Source organism: Thermobia domestica, chromosome 4 (genome assembly GCF_964235325.1).
Source record: "Thermobia domestica chromosome 4, izTheDome1.hap1.1, whole genome shotgun sequence".
NCBI classification, from domain to species: domain Eukaryota; kingdom Metazoa; phylum Arthropoda; class Insecta; order Zygentoma; family Lepismatidae; genus Thermobia; species Thermobia domestica.
Window position 1 is genome coordinate 328,570,597 of NC_137457.1, and position 18,651 is coordinate 328,589,247.

The 18,651-nt window shown below is 33.7% G+C and overlaps 1 protein-coding gene across 3 annotated transcripts in view; it reads left to right on the forward strand.

Annotated features, from left to right (window-relative positions):
- The window catches only part of AP-1sigma (AP-1 complex subunit sigma-2), a 92,050-nt gene extending 75,510 nt beyond the window's left edge, over positions 1-16,540 (forward strand). For 2 of the 3 annotated variants that reach the window (XM_081756852.1, XM_081756850.1), the window contains exon 5: positions 865-16,154. In XM_081756852.1, the coding sequence (XP_081612978.1) occupies positions 865-909 (45 nt within the window). In that variant the 3' untranslated portion in view covers positions 910-16,154. Of the gene's footprint in view, positions 1-864 lie in introns of all 3 variants that reach the window. The other variant, XR_014131301.1, reaches the window with a different exon arrangement.
- The last annotated feature ends 2,111 nt before the right edge of the window (positions 16,541-18,651 follow it).

Sequence of the window (18,651 nt, forward strand, 5' to 3'; positions counted from 1 at the left end):
GAATGAACAGTACACGGAATACAACTATTTATAATCCTGCCATCTAGGAGTGATACTTCTAAATGTCAGTCATATGTCCTACCAACGGGAATAAGGGTTACATTCTGCCCACCAACTTAAAATAGCAAATTTATGAAACACACTAACGTAAAATTTATGAAACACACTAACGTAAGATTTCTGAAACACACTAACGTAAGATTTCTGAAACACACTAACGTAAAATTTATGAAACACACTAACGTAAGATTTCTGAAACACACTAACGTAAAATTTATGAAACACACTAACGTAAAACTTATGAAACACATTACGTAAAATTTCTGAAACACACTAACGTAAAATTTATGAAACACACTAACGTAAAATTTATGAAACACACTAACGTAAGATTTCTGAAACACACTAACGTGAAACTCTCAAAATCAACAGTATACGGAATATGACTAACTGCCAAATTCAGACAAGGCGGGATACAGCTATTTATTGTGCTGCCATCTAGGAGTGACACTTCTAAATGTCAGTCATATCCCATGTTAGCGGGGTGAGGTGTACGCTGTGCGCACCAACTTAAAGTAGCAAATTTTATGAGACACACTAACGTTCAGTTTGAACCACCGTTTATACCCTTTAGCTAAACGTGTTGAACAATAATATATTTTCTTACAAGTTTAAAGAAACAATTAGAAGAGTAACTAAAGAAAATTATATATATATATATATATATATACTGTGGTGGGCACAAAGTACTCCCCGTTGGTAGTCCGAGAGTTAATTTTAATAACAGAACAGTTTGTTTTAACTCGTTTCATTGTTGTAATGACTCTGAGATATGTATGAGGATTTACTTTCTTCTCATTCTAGGAAGAGACGCCGCAAGGTTTCTTTGAAGATCATGGGCTTGGTTAGTGTGGAATTTATAAAAGAAATGTACGAGCTGGTGTTGTAAATCTGAAATAACTAAAATGAAGACAGGAAGAGCCTTTATTTACCATTCCATACTCATCGTATTCGTAGTGTAAATTGTTGAGTGTTCAGCTTTATTTTGATACTGAAAATGGAAATTTAACTCCGGGTTCAAAATAATTAAAATGAAACTTAATTGTAAGATAATTCTAGGGAATTATTTATGTACGTACGGAGGAGGTCATAGCACGTTACGAAATATCGTACGAAAAAACAAAAAAAAAAAAAAAAAAAAGCCAATGAAATTTATTTTTCAAATGGGCTATCTTTGTCTTCCAGCTGTCGTATTCGTGCTATGACCTTAATTAAATATCATGATTAAAGGTTATTTATTGCTAAGTATTAGTAAAATGCAAGCTGGCTTTTTCTTCAACTAAGATACCATTTAGTGCCGGTGGCGCGCTTGCTTGGTTTCATTAGCGCACCTCTGTTCAATTCTTATTCGAACTTCAGGATTAAAATCCAAACATCGTTTCAGTTTCTTTTGTACCAAGTAAATAAGCGTGGATACATTAATAGATAAGTTATGTGCATTTAATTCAAGTTAGCGTAGACTACAGTCGCCATTTTTGGTAACCATTTTAGGTACACCTAGTCATAAGAGAATAGGAGAATAGTTTCGAACGAATAAACAATTTTGGTATGAATTCAGTCTGTTAACTTAGGAAAAAGTGAGAATGTTCTCATTTTAGCTAAGATTTAGTCCTCACATTTCTTAAATTGGTTCCCTGTAAACGGGTCGTAAAAAAAAGATTGAAAAATTACAAGAAGGTCATGGTATTGCTATTGTAATGGATAGAAGAACTTCTAAAATGGCGGCAGTAGTTTGAACTTCATTACTTTCAAACCTGTAAAATTGTCAGGAACGCCGAAACCAAATATTCTATAGTAAAAGATATGAAAAATCACTTTCCCTAACACACAGCTAGCGTAGAGGATTAACTGCTTGCATTTTACTAAGGCAGTGATTTTCTGATTTCTGCTTTCTTAATGTTCTTTCTATTTAAGACTTTTTCTATTTCCTGTTCTTGATATCTTTGGTTGTGAATCAAAAAGTATTGTTAAAAAAAAAAAAAATCTTTTGCATTTGTCGTGTATCGAAAGATCACATTTTTCTTATTTACATTGTAATTGTGATGTTAGTTCAGTGTAGTTAATGCAAATATTAAGACAATGATTTCTTAATACAATGAAAAGTTATATTTTTGAAAGTATTTTATTTGTAGCTTTTTCTGCTACGTAATAGTATTAGAGGATTCAGAAACTTGATCTTTCTCTACCTATTCAATGAAGCGAAAATTAGAGATTTAATAAATAAAGTAATATTTTTCATGAATAGAGTTTTGTGAAATCCCATTCTGATATATTTTTGCAAAGGAAAATTACGGTCTTTTTATGTCCCACCTTATTTTGTGTGTGTGTGTGTTTAGCTTTCATACGTAATGTTAAAAAAAAAGATTCATTTCTAAATTTTGGTCTGTGCAACCGGCAACAGAAGCGTTATTCTTTGCTGAGAATTTAGACCAGTAACGCTTTTGTCTGTGGAATTTATTTAAAACTGTTCTGAAAAAAGATTTTGTTTGCTGGCTTTATCGTTGTTTGGTTGTAAGAGAGGATACTGGCTATATTACAAAGCAAAAGTGAGCGACATTTCCCCCCCTCGAAAAGCTAGTGATTTTCTGCTGAGCGATATATATCAAAATAATTTTATTTAGTATTAAAAATTATGATTATTTTATATCGAGGTATTATAACTATGTATGTATTTACAAATTTCCAACTTCAGGTCATTTTGTATTAACATAAAAATAAAAATACGAGGGTAAGCCAAAAATTATCCGCAATTTTGACATAACTCTTTTTACATTGTTCACACTGGCCTTTGTCCTCGATTATTTTATTGTTATGCTGTTGTGCTCATGCTATGAAACTTTGATCGTAACTCCTCCATTTGTCTTCGTTTTGTTGCAGATAGATCATGGCCGTTCCATTAGAAGTTTGCACCAAAGAGGAACAAAGAGCAGTGATCCGATTTTTGTGGTCGAAAGGTGTATCAGGAACCATGACTAATTTTCAGACGATATGCCACTTCAGCAACAGTCACTCGTCTGTTTAACAGAAACATGTCATTACACGCTCAATGTTGACATCATTTGTGGCCATAGATGGTCATGTGGCTCCTTTCTCGTGCGTAACAATTGATCGAACATTTTTGAATTTTTCAATCCATTCGTAGACACTCCGTTGCGGCAAGACACTGTTCCCGTATTCTGTCGAAAGTCTTTGATGGATTGCGGTCCGTGATACACCTTCCAACCACAAAAACCGGATCACTGCTCGTTCGTTGTTCCTCTTTGATGCTAACTTCTAATGGAGGGCCATGATCTATCTGCAACAAAAGGAAGACAAACGGACGAATTAGATCAAACTTTCATAGCATGACCACAACAGCATAACAATAAAACACACGAGGACAGAAATCAATAGGAATAATGTAAGAAGAGTTTTGTCAAAATTGCGGACAATTTTTGACTTACCCTCGTATTTATGTTATTAAGAATAAGTAGGATAAATCAACAAATTACAGTGGTACACTCATGTCCAAAATTATTGTCGCATGTTTATAATGAAATGAAAATGTCTTTATTGAAACGGGCAAGGTTCAGCTCTACCACCTAACCCTTGTCAAAAGAATATAATATTAAACATTACACATCAAAAGGAACGGAAAAAACTAAACAAAATACAAGTAAAATCGTTGATGTAGGGATATTATTTGATAACGAATTCGCCCGGTATTTCTTATAATGTTAGTATGTGTAAAGTCGGCAAAGACATGTATGTGGCAAATTTCATGTCGAAAGAGCAGTAAATAAGAGCAATAAAATGAAAATAAACTTTTCTTGTCCAATTAGCAACATTTTCTTTTACTCATTCTAATTTTCGTATTTATAATTCTTTTCCTATGAAATTTACCACAAATATACATTTTCCGATTATATACACAGTATCAGTATTAAAAGTACCCTGCGAAATTATCAGATTATACTCTTACAAGAAGACAGTTATAGATATGCGACAATCATTTTGGACATGAGTGTACTTTATGTTTCCAAAACATGTGTAATTTTATCATTACTGGATCATAGATATGGGTAGCACTGTCGCAGTCATAAGACAGAAGTTGAATTTCTGAGCATCTAATAGGTTAACACATTCACATTTGATGTGCATGACTTCGACTTCGAATTTCAACTTAGTCTCTGATAACTATTGATAAGTACCGGTGAACATTATACTTTTGAATTTAAAAAAAAAAAAAAAAAAGTCACGATACAATTTGCCCTGAATTACTCAGTATTAAAACAGTATTTAATATGCACTACTTACTAAGTATGATTCGTTTATTTAGTAACTATACAGATTTAATTACTGAGATATATTTATTGACATAAAACTGTTCTATGGTGACAATCAAATGTATTATAGGGGTTATTTAAATGTGTAAATAAGTTATCAGTAGGCGACTTTGGTCCTGTTAATACTTGAATATTTTATATCTTCCGAATGTTCATGAACAAAATAATTGTTCTTGCATTTTCGAATAAACAAAATAATGTTCCAAAGATTTTAGTAGCACTATTAATGAGAGTTTATAACATAAATATTTTTGTTTGCTTTGTTGAGCTGTTAACTACACTGTTGTATGATTAAGTAACAAGTTACAGCAGATCTAAGGGAAATAACTAATTTTCTGTGGATCTAATATACCCAACAATGTTTGCGAGGTGATTCCTGACACCAAAATAAGACAAAACAGTATAGACCAACCAGGGTACACAAATGTTTCCTTTCGGAGCTATAAGCTGCCGAAAACATGAAAAAAAAAATGAACTTTAAAGATCCATAGGTCCAAAACTATGGGACTTAACGTAATCGGTTCAATACTTCACGTAGGAACTAATATGTGCACTATGCACACATATATCTTTCAGAATCCTAAGGTACTCACCCTACAATTTTTATAAAGGAAGTTTGACTACGGACATATAATTTAAAGTACTCCCAACTACCTCTATAAAAATTGTTGCGGAAGTACGTCAGGATTCTAAAACATGTATTTCTGGATAGCGCACATATTAGTTGCTAAGTGAAGTTTCGACTAAACTACGTTAGGTCCCATAGTTTTGGAGCTTATAGACCTTTATAGTTCATTATTTTCATATTTTCGGCAACCTATAACTCCGAGAAAAAGCATTTGTGCACCCAGGTTGGTCTATTCTTTTTGTCTTATCTTGGTATCAGGAATCACCTCGCAAACGTTGTCGGTGTTGTTTTGAAACACCCTGTTATGTTCTTTGCAATGTGTTGAAAGTTGTAGCATAATTTAGCTCTTAATGGATTGTTGAACTGCAATTAATATATGAAATGATTATATCTGGAAAATAAGTTTTGTGTGCAATTTCATGTAATATTGCTAATAAGTCATGTTAACATTATGTGTAGTAATATCAGAAAGGGATTTCACAGTATATAATCCTCAGGTAAAAGTTATAATCACTATTAATTATATTTTCAAGACGAGTTCGCTAGTGTTTAAAATAGATAATTATCAAATGAATTAGTGATTTGATCTGGTTTAAAATTTATCCTTTGGTTTAAAATATCGAATAGCCTGAATAAAATCAGGTTATTTGTTGATAATTCTCCTGAACTATTGCTTTTATATATTTGCGCATGCTTAAATAATAATATTGCGTTATGTACTTAAATCAGTTATATTGCATTATGCGTTGATTTTTTTCTGTGTGTGGTTTGTTTTAAAATATACACGTTATAATGCACTTTTACAAATTATGGAAAGAATCAAAATGATAAGAAACTTAGTGTGTTTCACAGTTGTTAGTTACGTTGGAATTATAGCATTAGTTAATAGATAGATAGATATTTTTTCAATCTCATACAAGAATAGTATGGAGAAATGGTTCCCAATCATTGTGTCGCAGCACATTGACGTGTCTCGAAATTTTAGAATTTAAAAATCACGAAGCATTTAATTATTAGTTAAAATAAATTTCTAAGGCAGACTATATCTGTCAATGCCTCCAGGGTTAGCAACAATACCCAGTAATACATAGAATCACTTCTTCATAGAAATTTATAGACTTACGCCACTATAATTTATATTATTGTTAATAAAAAAAATCAAGTGTGTGGCGATGTAATTGGCGATCATTAAAGTGTATCGTTAGTCAAGAAAGGTTGGGAACCACTGGTAGTATTTGTACACATATCAATTGTATCAGGACAGTGATTCCATCTGAAATTAATCTGAAAGTGTTCTAAGTACATTCCATTTTTCTTGTTTAACTCTCACTTTTATTGTTTCGTAAATAGTAAAATTTAGACTTTGGAAGAAAGGATACATTGAGGAACTTAAGTACATCGAATCCATTTGTCGGAAGAGCTTTCAAGAATTCAGCTCACTTAATTACTACTCAAATGTCTAGTGTGAAATGAATTCCCACTGAAATATATGTTATAGTGTGATAATGAATTGCATATACTCTACTCGTTGTTGTTAATAATGTGCAGCACCTGTTTTGCTCGACCTTAATATACTCTGAAATCTTTAGCAGGCACGTTGGGTTATAATGTACCCCACTGTTAGTCTTGGCAATGTGACAACACTGTTTAGGATTTCGACTGCCACTCCATGTATTTGTTCACTGTCCCTTAGACAAATAAGCTGATGCAGTCGAATGTGTTTCGTTCGCATTTGAGTGGAAAATATTTTTTGTTTATTTCAAGTGGTTGCGAATTGGAAACATAGTGACATTACACGAAAATTGTCATTGAATCGAATGGTACAAGGAATTCAGTGTAGGTGGCATTACGAAATTGATGAATATCATTTAAAAATTAATATTTAAGTAATGTGATATGTTATAATAATGTTAAAATGCTATTGTAGCAGCACTATACTTATACATAAAATATGTATATGTATGTATGTGTGTTTCATCATATTTTCGCATAAAAAGGAGTGACCAGATCTAGTTCTGTACGAAGCCCTTTTCTTGACTTTCGGCGGTGAGAGGGGGTCAGATTTTGAAGGTTGAAAAGGTATGTATGCTTGTCGCGGTTTCTAATGCCTTGCATATATGTAACCCTCATTACATCGTAGTTGTGCAGGTTTACATAATATCAAAGGATAGACACGGGGAATATACTGAAAAAATTCTCTCATTTAATCGATATTCTGAATTAAGACCCGACAACGACTGTATTTACAGCTAGTATATATGAAAGTAGGGACATTGTATGAAGTTTGCAACCCTGAGTTTAATATGAATTATCATGGTTTATGACTGCGACTGCAATAGTAGTTTATAAATGATTATGTGCATGTGATTGCTAACCTACATGTGTAGGGGTACGATATTCCCCACGCGCCTGCTTAAGGATTAATATATAAAATTCATTAGAACGGTTCTAGAACTGGGTTACGTTTATTAGGAGAAAGAAATTAAGTGTAATTTCGAGTAATTATCGGAGTTTTGGAGCAACCATCGATGTTGGTTAAATGACATAGAAAAACTTATTTCAAAAGCTTGTGCATGTATCTTTGTGAAATGCATATTTTTGCTTTGTATTCCCACGTTTAAATAGAATTCAACGTGGAATATGCAAAATCTGATTCAGTTAACTTCCAGACTGTTGAACATTTTTAAGGGTGAAAATACCAGTTTTCATTTTTGATATCCTTCAATTTGGAAAGTAATGGGAGGAAAAGTTAACATCCTAAAATTAAGAGATTGAAAATTCGAGTGTGATAGTCCTCGGCATAATAACAGACGCCAAAACCTTGTTTGTCGGTATGTAGAGATTACGAACGTGATTTAGTTTCTTTGCCACTAGTTTTTTTCTCCCCTATAATTAGTGTAAAACATTGTACTTAATTAACTTTTTTTTTCTCCATCAATTTGTGTATTTTTTATATTAAGAATATCAACTTATGCAAGAGAAGCATCATGTAAGCTTGTATAGCTGTTGTCAAATATTAAAGTGGTTGCTATTGAAATGTAACTTGTTTAAAATACTGAAACAATAAATAAATAAATGTAATTTCTTTATATTCAACGATCAATGCCAAGGAAAGTATTTGATGGAAATGAAACTCTGGAGAACAGTTTTCGATCTGATTTCGTAGTTGATATTAAAATTTAACTGTTGCCGATACGACAAAATTAACCTCCCTCATATTTAGGTGGAATTGTAAGTGCATATTTTGACGTGTTTCATGGCATAATTCAATACATAAAATTCTGATGTCTGCTAATTATTTATGTAAAAGAAAAATCACCGAATATAACCATACTTACTCATGGTTTATGGGTCTCGATTGTGTAATATCCGCGCTGAAATTATAAAAGAAAAGTATTTTTTATTCCTATCCGATATTAATTTAAACCTGCGCATAATACTGTGATTTTGAATTGATTGTGTTTCTCTTTTTCAATCGTAAAATGAATTCGGCAGCATTAAAAATTTTAGTAGTACTTAATACGGTGTTAAAATTGCGATACTTGTGTAATATTGATTTCTGATTTAACCCCTTGCGTACCAGGTGTCATTTTCCTATGTGCGTGCTGTAATACTAGGTTTTCATTTATTGTTAAAAGATCATCTAAATCCTTATATAAGGCATAGTTATTGTACACGCGCGAGGAGAGCATTCATATGTTGCTAAAAAAAATATTTGTATTGTAGAACATTTGGACTGAAAAGGGGAAATTTTGATGTTTTGAAGGGATTTTATGCCGCTTAAAGTTAGTAAGACTGATCGGAGATGAGTTTTTTTTTTTTTTTTTTTCGATCTAGAATTTACTAATTATTTATCATCAAAACAAATACATATGTCATTGGCTCCTGTAGGCGTGCCATCTACGGAGATAAAATTTTTGTTTTTGTCAGGTGCTGCCACCTAAGGATAAATAGTAGAACTAGCATCCTGTAAAAAAAAAAAAATCATCATCTCCAGATTTAATACGATCTTTAATAAAGGATATGTTTTTATGACATCCACATGCATGTCACAGGTATGCAAGAGGTTACGAGTTACATATCGGCAGATCAGAGTAAGACACAACTCACGAGCTATTTGTGTGGCATTCATCCAAAAGGTTGTTTTGTTCTAAATGTCGTGTTAAAGTTCTAGAGTGTTATTATTATCTCAGTTTATGATTCTGAGTATTAGAATTATCTAATACCTCAAAATATTCGAATTGTTATTCACTACAGGGAATATAATAAATAATAGGAAAGCATGAATTAGTAAAAATATATTCCATAATACTTTAGAATTAAAGTACAGTCATAATCTATAAAAGTAAGATTTGTCGGTTTTTGAAAGTTCTGTACGAGTCTGAAAAAAAAGTAATAATACACACAAGGTGTAAAGGAAGTAGGAAAATACATTTTGCGAGGAAAGCCCTAACATTTCCAGTAAATTGCTGGGCCGAAAATTGCTTTATTTAGGATCTATAGAGTGCTGAAATTGAGCGGCAACAAATTTCAATCAATCATGATTGCATATGATAAGGCGGTGATAAGAAATTCTCACAAGAACTGTTTTTGCTGTATCCAGAACCCTGTTCTAAAGCTTCGCGAAGAAATCACTTAGGACTAAAAGGATTTCCTTAAATTCTCTGAAGTATACGTGGGCTGTTTGATATCACTTCGCTCTATATTCAATTCCAATCGAGGTAAATGGTTTAAAATTAGTTGTCTCGCGTTTTCGGTGGCTTGAATCTTCTAAACAAAGCTTTTTTTCCGGCGAGTTTTACTGTTTTGCCCGGAGACATTTGAAGAAGGTTGTTGTTCCTTTATTTCCTTGTATACACTCACAGTATATATGTATGTTTCGTGTCAATACATAGGCTTAAAAAAATCTGAGACGACAAGTTTTAGTCCCTTATTGAGAACAGATATTTGGGAAGGTCAGAATACAAATATTCTCGAAGTGAGATTTTTGTACATGACTGTACAACAAAAAGAAAAATGTAAATAAAATATCAGTTGGACATAGAATATCAACCCAGTGAAGAAACATCCTTAGATTTTAATGTAATACCAAAAATAATTATGGTTCAGCTGAAATATTTTCAGGTTCCATTGCTGATGTTAATAGTATGCAAACAAGAATCCTTTCGTCATAGTGGAAATAAACACTTTATTCTGTGTGTTCGTTCTGTTCTCGAAATAGGAAATAACTAAACATATATATATTTTGATTACGTACTGTTGAACATATCAATTACGTAGAGGACAATCATTCTTTGATTCTAATATGAAATTATGTTTCTATTTAAAGTTCCATTTAGAGAGATGAAGCCTAGAGTAATTAATCACGTTTATTAGTGATTTGAGATGCGCCGAAGATTTTTTCTGTGGTCCATAGCTTGTGTCAAATTATCGAGCTTACGTACTAAACAATTAATGACGTAGGAAAAACACTGAGACTATTTCAAACAAGTTTGTTTTATATATTCCATGTAAATTCCACAGTGATAACTGTAATGAAGCAAATTAAACGTTTGGTGTTTCACTTGGGTGTGTTTTTGACTGACGTTTCAAAAGCACTAACTGTGTTTACAGAGTTGTTCTCTGATTTGGGAAATTGTTGTAGAATCATTGTGGTATTACTTTGTTATATTGTTATAATTTTATATGTTGCTATGTTTGTATCATCATCATCATCATAGGTATTCTGTCATTGGCAGGTTACTTGCCGCAACTGAGAAGCTTCCATGCTATACGGTCTTCTGCTAACCTCTTCGTCTTCACGTACGATTTCTCTGTTTTGATATCTTCTACTACATGTAGTCTTCTTCACCCCCTTCCTCTCTTTCCTGCCACCTACCCTCTAGGACGTCCCTCATGATACAATTCCTTCGTAGCCAATGTTTCAACCAGTTTCTCTTCTTCTTAATAATCTCTAAAATTGTTCTCTTCTCCCTCACCATTTCTAACACCCTCTCATTCGTTTTCCACTAGACCCAGATAATTGTTAATATGTAACAATCAAACATTGTCACACTTTACAGTTTAATTTCAAGTTTATAATAATAATAACAGTTTTATTATTATTATTACTTTCGTTCTCGTCATTTTTCGTAATTACTATAAGGGGACGCGGTGGCTGTGGTAGAGCGTTCACCTCCGGCGCTGGGGGTCCCTGGCTCGATCCCAGCTCGCGCCGTGTGGTGGACAAACACCGTGCTCGTAGGTTTTCTCGGGGTTCTCCCGTTTCCTCCCACTTTCTTCATTCCACCATTTCATTCATTTCTCATAATCACCGTCTCCTTTAGCCTAACCGGCATTACCGTGGGACGTAAAACTGAAAGATTTCATTTAATTATTATAATAAATTATTCAAAATTTCACTCAATTTCAAAACCTTCATCTCTATTCAATATGCTAACATGATTTTATTTGTATTGTTTCTCTTAAAACAAAATTTTGGAATATTTAATAACAGTATTTTTTTAATGAAGAGAACGAAAGCAGTAATAAAGGAAACGGTTAATATAAATTCGAATTAAACGGTAAACTGTAACAATAAAATTATACCAAATTAAATATACAATTCCTCAAAGTAGTACAACTGTTGGTGTGTTTCAAACATCAGTTAAAATACATGATACACGGATGAAATACCGAAAGTTTAACTTACGTAATTAAAGTTGAGTTTTGTTAGAGCCGTACTACAAAGTGCGGAACGCTTTCCGAGGAGCAGACGAGGGATAATTGGAGATTAGGAATTTAGAAGGTTGACTTGTGAGAAATTTCGATGTGAAACCTTGAGTACTTTGTAAACTGCCTTTGTGACAGACGTATTCCGCCGATGCAGTATTGATCACTTATATAATGGAATTATTTATATAGTATATTTAGTATTTCGGTGTAAGTCCTGTGTACGAAGAAACATGTACTGGAACAGAAAGACACTCCGTGTTGAGATGCGTTAGTTTCCAAATGTTCATTTTGTATATGAGAATCAGAACGTTCTGTATACACTAAGTTAAAATGAAATAGAGTAAGTGGAGAATAATATACTATCAGTGTTGTTACTTGATTTAGATTCCAGTAGTTTTATGCAATTTTATACTACAACGTTCAACATTAGCTTGTTGACATCAAAATATCAAAAGATCTTGCTTTTACTTGAAGTGACGTAATATTCATACTACGAACTAAGTAAACGAAGACTTGTTTAAAGTGAAAGTGTTTGAAAAGAAGTATTTACGCCCACATTTTTACATCACTAATATCTACAAGGGAAGAGCACTATTCGGACTAATTGTCTTGGGGGAAAAAGGGAACCTAATAGTTAGGGATCAGACTTTGAGGTTCACCCATTTGGTAGTAGAGTAGCAGGAAGAGATTAGTAACTAAATTTAGTTTGCACGTCATATTCAATTGTGGACTTTATCAATTGATTTTAAGAATTATTTAAAATGACCTGAATGATTTGCAAAGATATTAAGTTTAAATATGCTGCCCGTCATTAAAGGGTACGTGATTAAGAATTTGATTACTTCTAGAAATAAGTTCTTGCCAGTAATGAGCGGGTATGTGCTTTAATTATTTAGTAATCAAGAAAGACATTTTCAGCTCCTCTTTTGAGTAAATTGATTGCTTATCGGTATTTTTTGCGAAGGAGACATTTCACACACACACACACAATTAACAAGCTACATCAGCTCAAGTGTTAGCATGAATCATACATTTCTTTTATGAATGTGTTAGTAATTGGGAGAAGTCTTTACTTTGGACATTTCGTTCATTTTTTCGATTCTTCGATTCAGTGATCTGTTCTTTGGGTTCCGACGTTCCAGTTGCGCATCGATAAGAAAGAACGCTTTAAAAGGGTATAGTATACTAGGATAGGGTAACACAGAGCAAGATAGGGATAAATACGGTAGGGGTAGGAACGGATTAGCTTAAGGTTAGCGGAACCGAACCGAAAGATTGTGCGGAACCAAAAGAACAAATCACCGAATCGAAAAAATGAATGAAATGGCCAAGGTAAAGACTTGCCCTAATTTGATGCAGGCAAACAAGATATGTTTTCTTAGTGTTTCTTGTTTTTATAAATAAAAGCGGATGAAACCAATAGAGTGAAATGAAAGTGGGGTAGTACTATCACGTAATTTTTAACTCATGGGTGAGATTGAGAAAACTATGAGGTATCCGAGCTTGCGCCAAGTGAGCTCTGTGGTGAACAAACACGGTGCATGGGTTTTGCCAGGGTTCTCCCATTTCATTCATTTCTCATCATCGTCTCCTTTAGACTAGCTGGCATATCTGTGGGACGTAAAACTTAGAGTTCATTTCATTGCATATAGTTACCACATGAGCTGTGAATAATGTAAATTTATGTAACTTCTGTAAGGTACGCTTATAATTTTCTGACAGTTAACCATGTCCCATGGGTGATTCGTATTCAGAGGTATATGGACAGAGAAAAAAACATAATAATGGACTTCCTACCAACAGTTTGCATAATCCGTATTGTTTAAAAAATGGCGGTAGTGCTCATACTTAAAAATATTCACTTCTTTCAGCAGAAAATTAACTGTTAGTACCTTAAAAAGTGTTTCTTTGGAGAAGAGTTGCATTACTGAGTGCAGATTTACCTTAGGAGGACTTACCCGTTATAAATACAGTGTGCGAACATATGCCATAAAACAGTACGAATAACATGAACGAACTTGTGCTGGGAAGCCAGAAAATGCACGAATGCTATCTAACCGAGTCAGGACAGGATCGCAGCAAGTAGGCGCGGCAGCGATGGTGAGTATGCACATAAGCGAGGATTGTGCAAGAAACCTTATGTTGCATCAAAATACATGCTTTCTGTTTGACATAGCTTTACGACATTTCTATAGTTGTGTCGTTACGTTGCACAATGCCTTGAGCAACGTTTTGGAGTACACGTGGTACAGAGCATCATTCCGTATTACGTATTTCTATCTTATAAGACGTATTAAAGGTAAAATCCTCGTATATTTTCAATACTTACACTTTTTTCCCGTAAATTTTACAAACCTATGCATACCTAAGATAAGAATAGCTCCGAAAATCCAACTTAGATTAATTTTATATTTGTGAAACGCTCGCTGAAATTTAAATCAAATAAAGAGTCGTAAGCAAACAGATGTATTCTACGTGTATACAGATGTATTCTTGGAAATCGGAACGGTGAAGTGTGTGATCTTATATACCTCACTGTAGATTTAGGTTCACGTGACAGTACTTAAAGAAAGGTAAGATTTTATAATTAAGTAGTCTTTAAATGGTATTGCACATGTATGTGTATTGTGGTATTATTACTATGACGCTTTCAGTGTAGCGGTATTTACAATGAGAAAATATAAAAAAATATTGTGCCTTTTAGATGAAATGATGCAGTCAAACTTGCGTACGAAAAGTACCAACAGTAATATTATTGCCTTGTCTATGAATTACTATTGGGTTTACATTGCTTGTTACGTAAAGATGTTATTGTTTCGACAATTACATGAAGTTTCTTATCTGTATAGTATATATTATATATATGTAATAGAATTATATGCTGTTGTAAAATGTCAAATTCCGAAGCGTAATTGCAAGAGCTTGTTATATTTGTGAAATTACTCCTTTTGATTAAGAGAGAGAAATTACTGTTGAGTGATATACTAATACAGAATTGCCACAAAATCTTTGAAGTCATCTTCTGTCATGTTTCCTACCTTGTCTAATGTGGAAAACAATCAGATATCCAGTTTTAAAATACAGAGTGAGATTAACAGGTTGCCTACCAAAGCATTATCGTGCATTGCCCCCGAGGACTTTTTTTCTTTTTCTTTTTAACATCAGTTTCGTTTGACCCTACAATTGAAAAAAAAAAATGCAGACTTTGGTGAGATATGCATGTTGATGATGTAATTATGCCCGAGTACCATGTTCAGTACTCATAGAACCAACATAAAAATTTGCTCTTTTCCCATGAGTACCAAATTTAGTACTCGGGCATAAGTACGTCATCAACCTTCATATCCAGCCAAAGAATGAACCCCAAGGGTTGTCAAGGGGGGAATTTGTCCTTCCCGCCTGAAAATAAAAATACTGCTGATTTTATGCGATTTTCCCTTTCATGTGAGGATTCTGTACAATAGTGCTTACTTTACAGATTGTTGTCCCTCTGGATAAAATTTGCAGGTGCCTATAAACCAGAATTTGAATTCTGGCGAGTATTGAGTGCCAAATATGTCAAAATTCAGACTGGTTCAAATTCAAATGATAATAATAATAATAAAAGGCCAGCACCTCATTAGAAGTTAGTTTAGGTGGTCACGATGTTTAACGTTCAACAAGTACGTTTTTAGGTTGGTGATGATAACACACCAAATGATGTAATGAAGAAAATAGGAGGAAAGAAAAGAATTCCGAGAAAACTTACAGAGACGGTGTTTGCCCGCCACAAAACTCACTTTGCGCGAGGTGAGATCTATCGAGGGCTCAACGCATCAGAGGTGAGCTCTGTACACTGAGCCACCACAGTTTGGAATATTTCGTATAATAAAACAGCGGAACACGATAGAAAGTTTGATTGCTTTGCTCTGGACTGTTTTGTCATGCAGCTATGTTGTACACATATACATGTCTTACGAGGAATTTTTTTAGTCATATAGCCAGCCGATTCCCAAACACACCGAATGCTTTCCAACTCGTAATTTGCTTCGTCTTATGTTTCTTTTAAAAATTGCATTTTTCCAAGTAATTTACAAGTCACTCCTTCACCTCTCAACGTTACTATAAAGATAAGTGAGGTTAATATTGGACCCTAGCGTTATGAAGTTCCACACACATATATTAATATGCATCTACGAGTTGAAATATTGTCGAAGGAATTTGAACCCCAGAATCCACGTATTAACACGTTCCTACTCGCAAACTAATTACCTTGAACTTCAGTCGTACGTCATGTCATTAGTAAGTTCGGAATTTATGTCGTGAATGGCTAAAAATAACAGGCAAAACACAGGTGGAAAAAGGTATCTAAATAGGCATGCAAACAAGAACTAACGGCAGTGCATAGCAGGAAATTTGTAATAATGAGAATACCAAGAACGACTCAGTGGAGAAATATTTCATGTCTCAAGTTTGATCTATATAAACAGTCACCTTAGATATAACGTATAGGCAAACCTTATAATTTTCCTATAAGTATGTTAGATCAACAACCTTTATATTTTCAAATCCCCTTAAGTCCTAGAATGTGTGTGTAATGTACTATTTTTAAAAATCAAAATTAAACCCATATATATGTATCGCCATTTTCTTGACTTCGAGAGATTTGTGGCAACCCTGTAATATATTGTTCCTCTTGTTTCAAATTATCTGTATATTACATAATGATTTACATTTGCTGCAATTTGGATTTGCAGGTACGACATACAAGATTATAAATGTATTGATGCACTGTGAAATTGTCAAAGATGTTTATAAAACTTCTATGCCAACAGTTAACTTTCTTTCATTTGTGATTAAATGAACCTTATATTTCTTTATGAAAAGGTATTTTCCCTATTTCCTTCATTAATCATAGATTCTAGTATTCTTAGTTACGAAATCCATACTCCAATATTCGACATGTGCTGACTGTAAATAACTTCAAACGACAACCACAAAGAACACGTCGTTAACCATCGTCAAATAAAGAAGCTCGATAAAGTCAGGAACGTTTCAGGATGAAAGGACCTACAGCACCCCAGAAGCATCGATCTTCACCGATTAATCGTCACCTTACTCTTTTCTAGGACGCTAGCAGTAACCTCACTACTCTTTAAGACGCTTAGTCTTTGAATCTTAGCCCCTCTCTAAGGACAAAGAGACCTTACATACACTCCTTAGCCACAAGAGCCTTGGATCCTATCACCCTAGGACACTCGGTCTCTGGGTTCCTACAATCTTACCAACAAAACTACCAAAAACGACTTAGTATTTGAGACTGTAATTATTATTACTGTATATAGAGGAATTTTTATAATAAAAGGATGATTGGGAAAGCCCAAAAATTCCCATGTACCATTTTTTAAAGCTCTCCTTTAAAGAGAATTTTACAATATTTAAAAAGGGCTCAATTTGAGTTGCCAACGAAATTATTTGTTCCACCTAAAAACAAAGTAGATGGGTGTTCAATAAATACTGGTATTATTAATATTGTTGTTATGCTTAAGGTTTATTCTAATTGAGGTACACTGCGAGAGGTTTTGTATCTTAAACATAATCAGTTCCCTCCTATATTCCTGATAGAAGTTATACAACATTAATTAAACTTGGTAATTCTAGACGTGAATAAAAGATACAAGCCTCAAATGTATGAGATTTGATTTAATTATTTTTGATTAGTTATGTGGTATTCGTGACTTGGTTTATGTGTTGAGACATTCTTGGCAATTGACAAGAGTTCTTAAGCACATAGCTCCGTTTCTTATTCAAGATATTGTCCCAGGGCAGTCACTCGAGGCCCAATCTCAGCACAAGTCATTAATTTCGTTGGGATTCAGAGAGAAGTATGTTATTTAACGAAACAGTAACTCGTTTCCGAACTTTATATGATGTAGACTATGATGTTGGGAGTCTGAAGATAAAATGTGTTTCCAGTTTCCCAGTTACATCGAGACAGTCAACGATATAATGTATGGTAACACATTTCCTATCCCGGAAATATCGTGAGATTATAAACTATTTCTTTTGCTGAGGTTGTTACCCAAAGTGACGTAGAACCACAACATGACCCAGAAAATTGGGTTCATGCACAAGTCGGAATTTGGTTCAGACGAAGAAATCTGTCAACGCAAGATTTACATAATGAGGAAGTTCATTATGTAAGTCAAACTGTCTTCAGCACTTAAAACGAATTCGCAGACAAATTACATAATAATTAACATTTTATAATAGACTAGCAGCGTTCACCCCGCTTCGCTGCGGTCACCCCGGAACGCAATAAACTTTGTTACTTAGATAATTTTTACTTTTTCGCTTTCAAATTGCAGTAAATGTTAACATTATAGCGCCTGTCATTTATGTTAACCCGCCGAGTGACACGGTCATGCGGGTTGCATATAAATACGTTTATTTTTACCTATGATGAACTAATAACAAAGGATTTGTACGTATGGACACTTGAATGGTCAATTATCTCAAGACACTGGTAATTAAAAATTAAAGTGATATGATAAAAACCATCTAGGGTCCAAATCCTAATAACCCCCCAAAAATAAAAGAAATTGGTTCAGCCGTATTAGCGTGATGAGCTAACAAAGGATTTGTGCGTTCTCTTTTATAATATAGATTTTTGATCTGAGAGTATGTAAAGGAATCTTTTTCCTTGTTTTGTTCATCAAAAATTAAATTTGAAACCAAAGTACAACAGAAATACAAGTTTATAACTGGCTGGTTACAATATTACCAATCTCTTAACACAGATTATATATTGACATCTTTAGTTTGCTTTAAAGTAGTTTCCCAACAAGTTAGGCACTCGCTCCACCTCCACCTCCCTAGAAAACGCGCAGGGAATTATTTAACAGTCTGAAGTCGTCATCAAACGGACATTCTTGAAGATTTTTC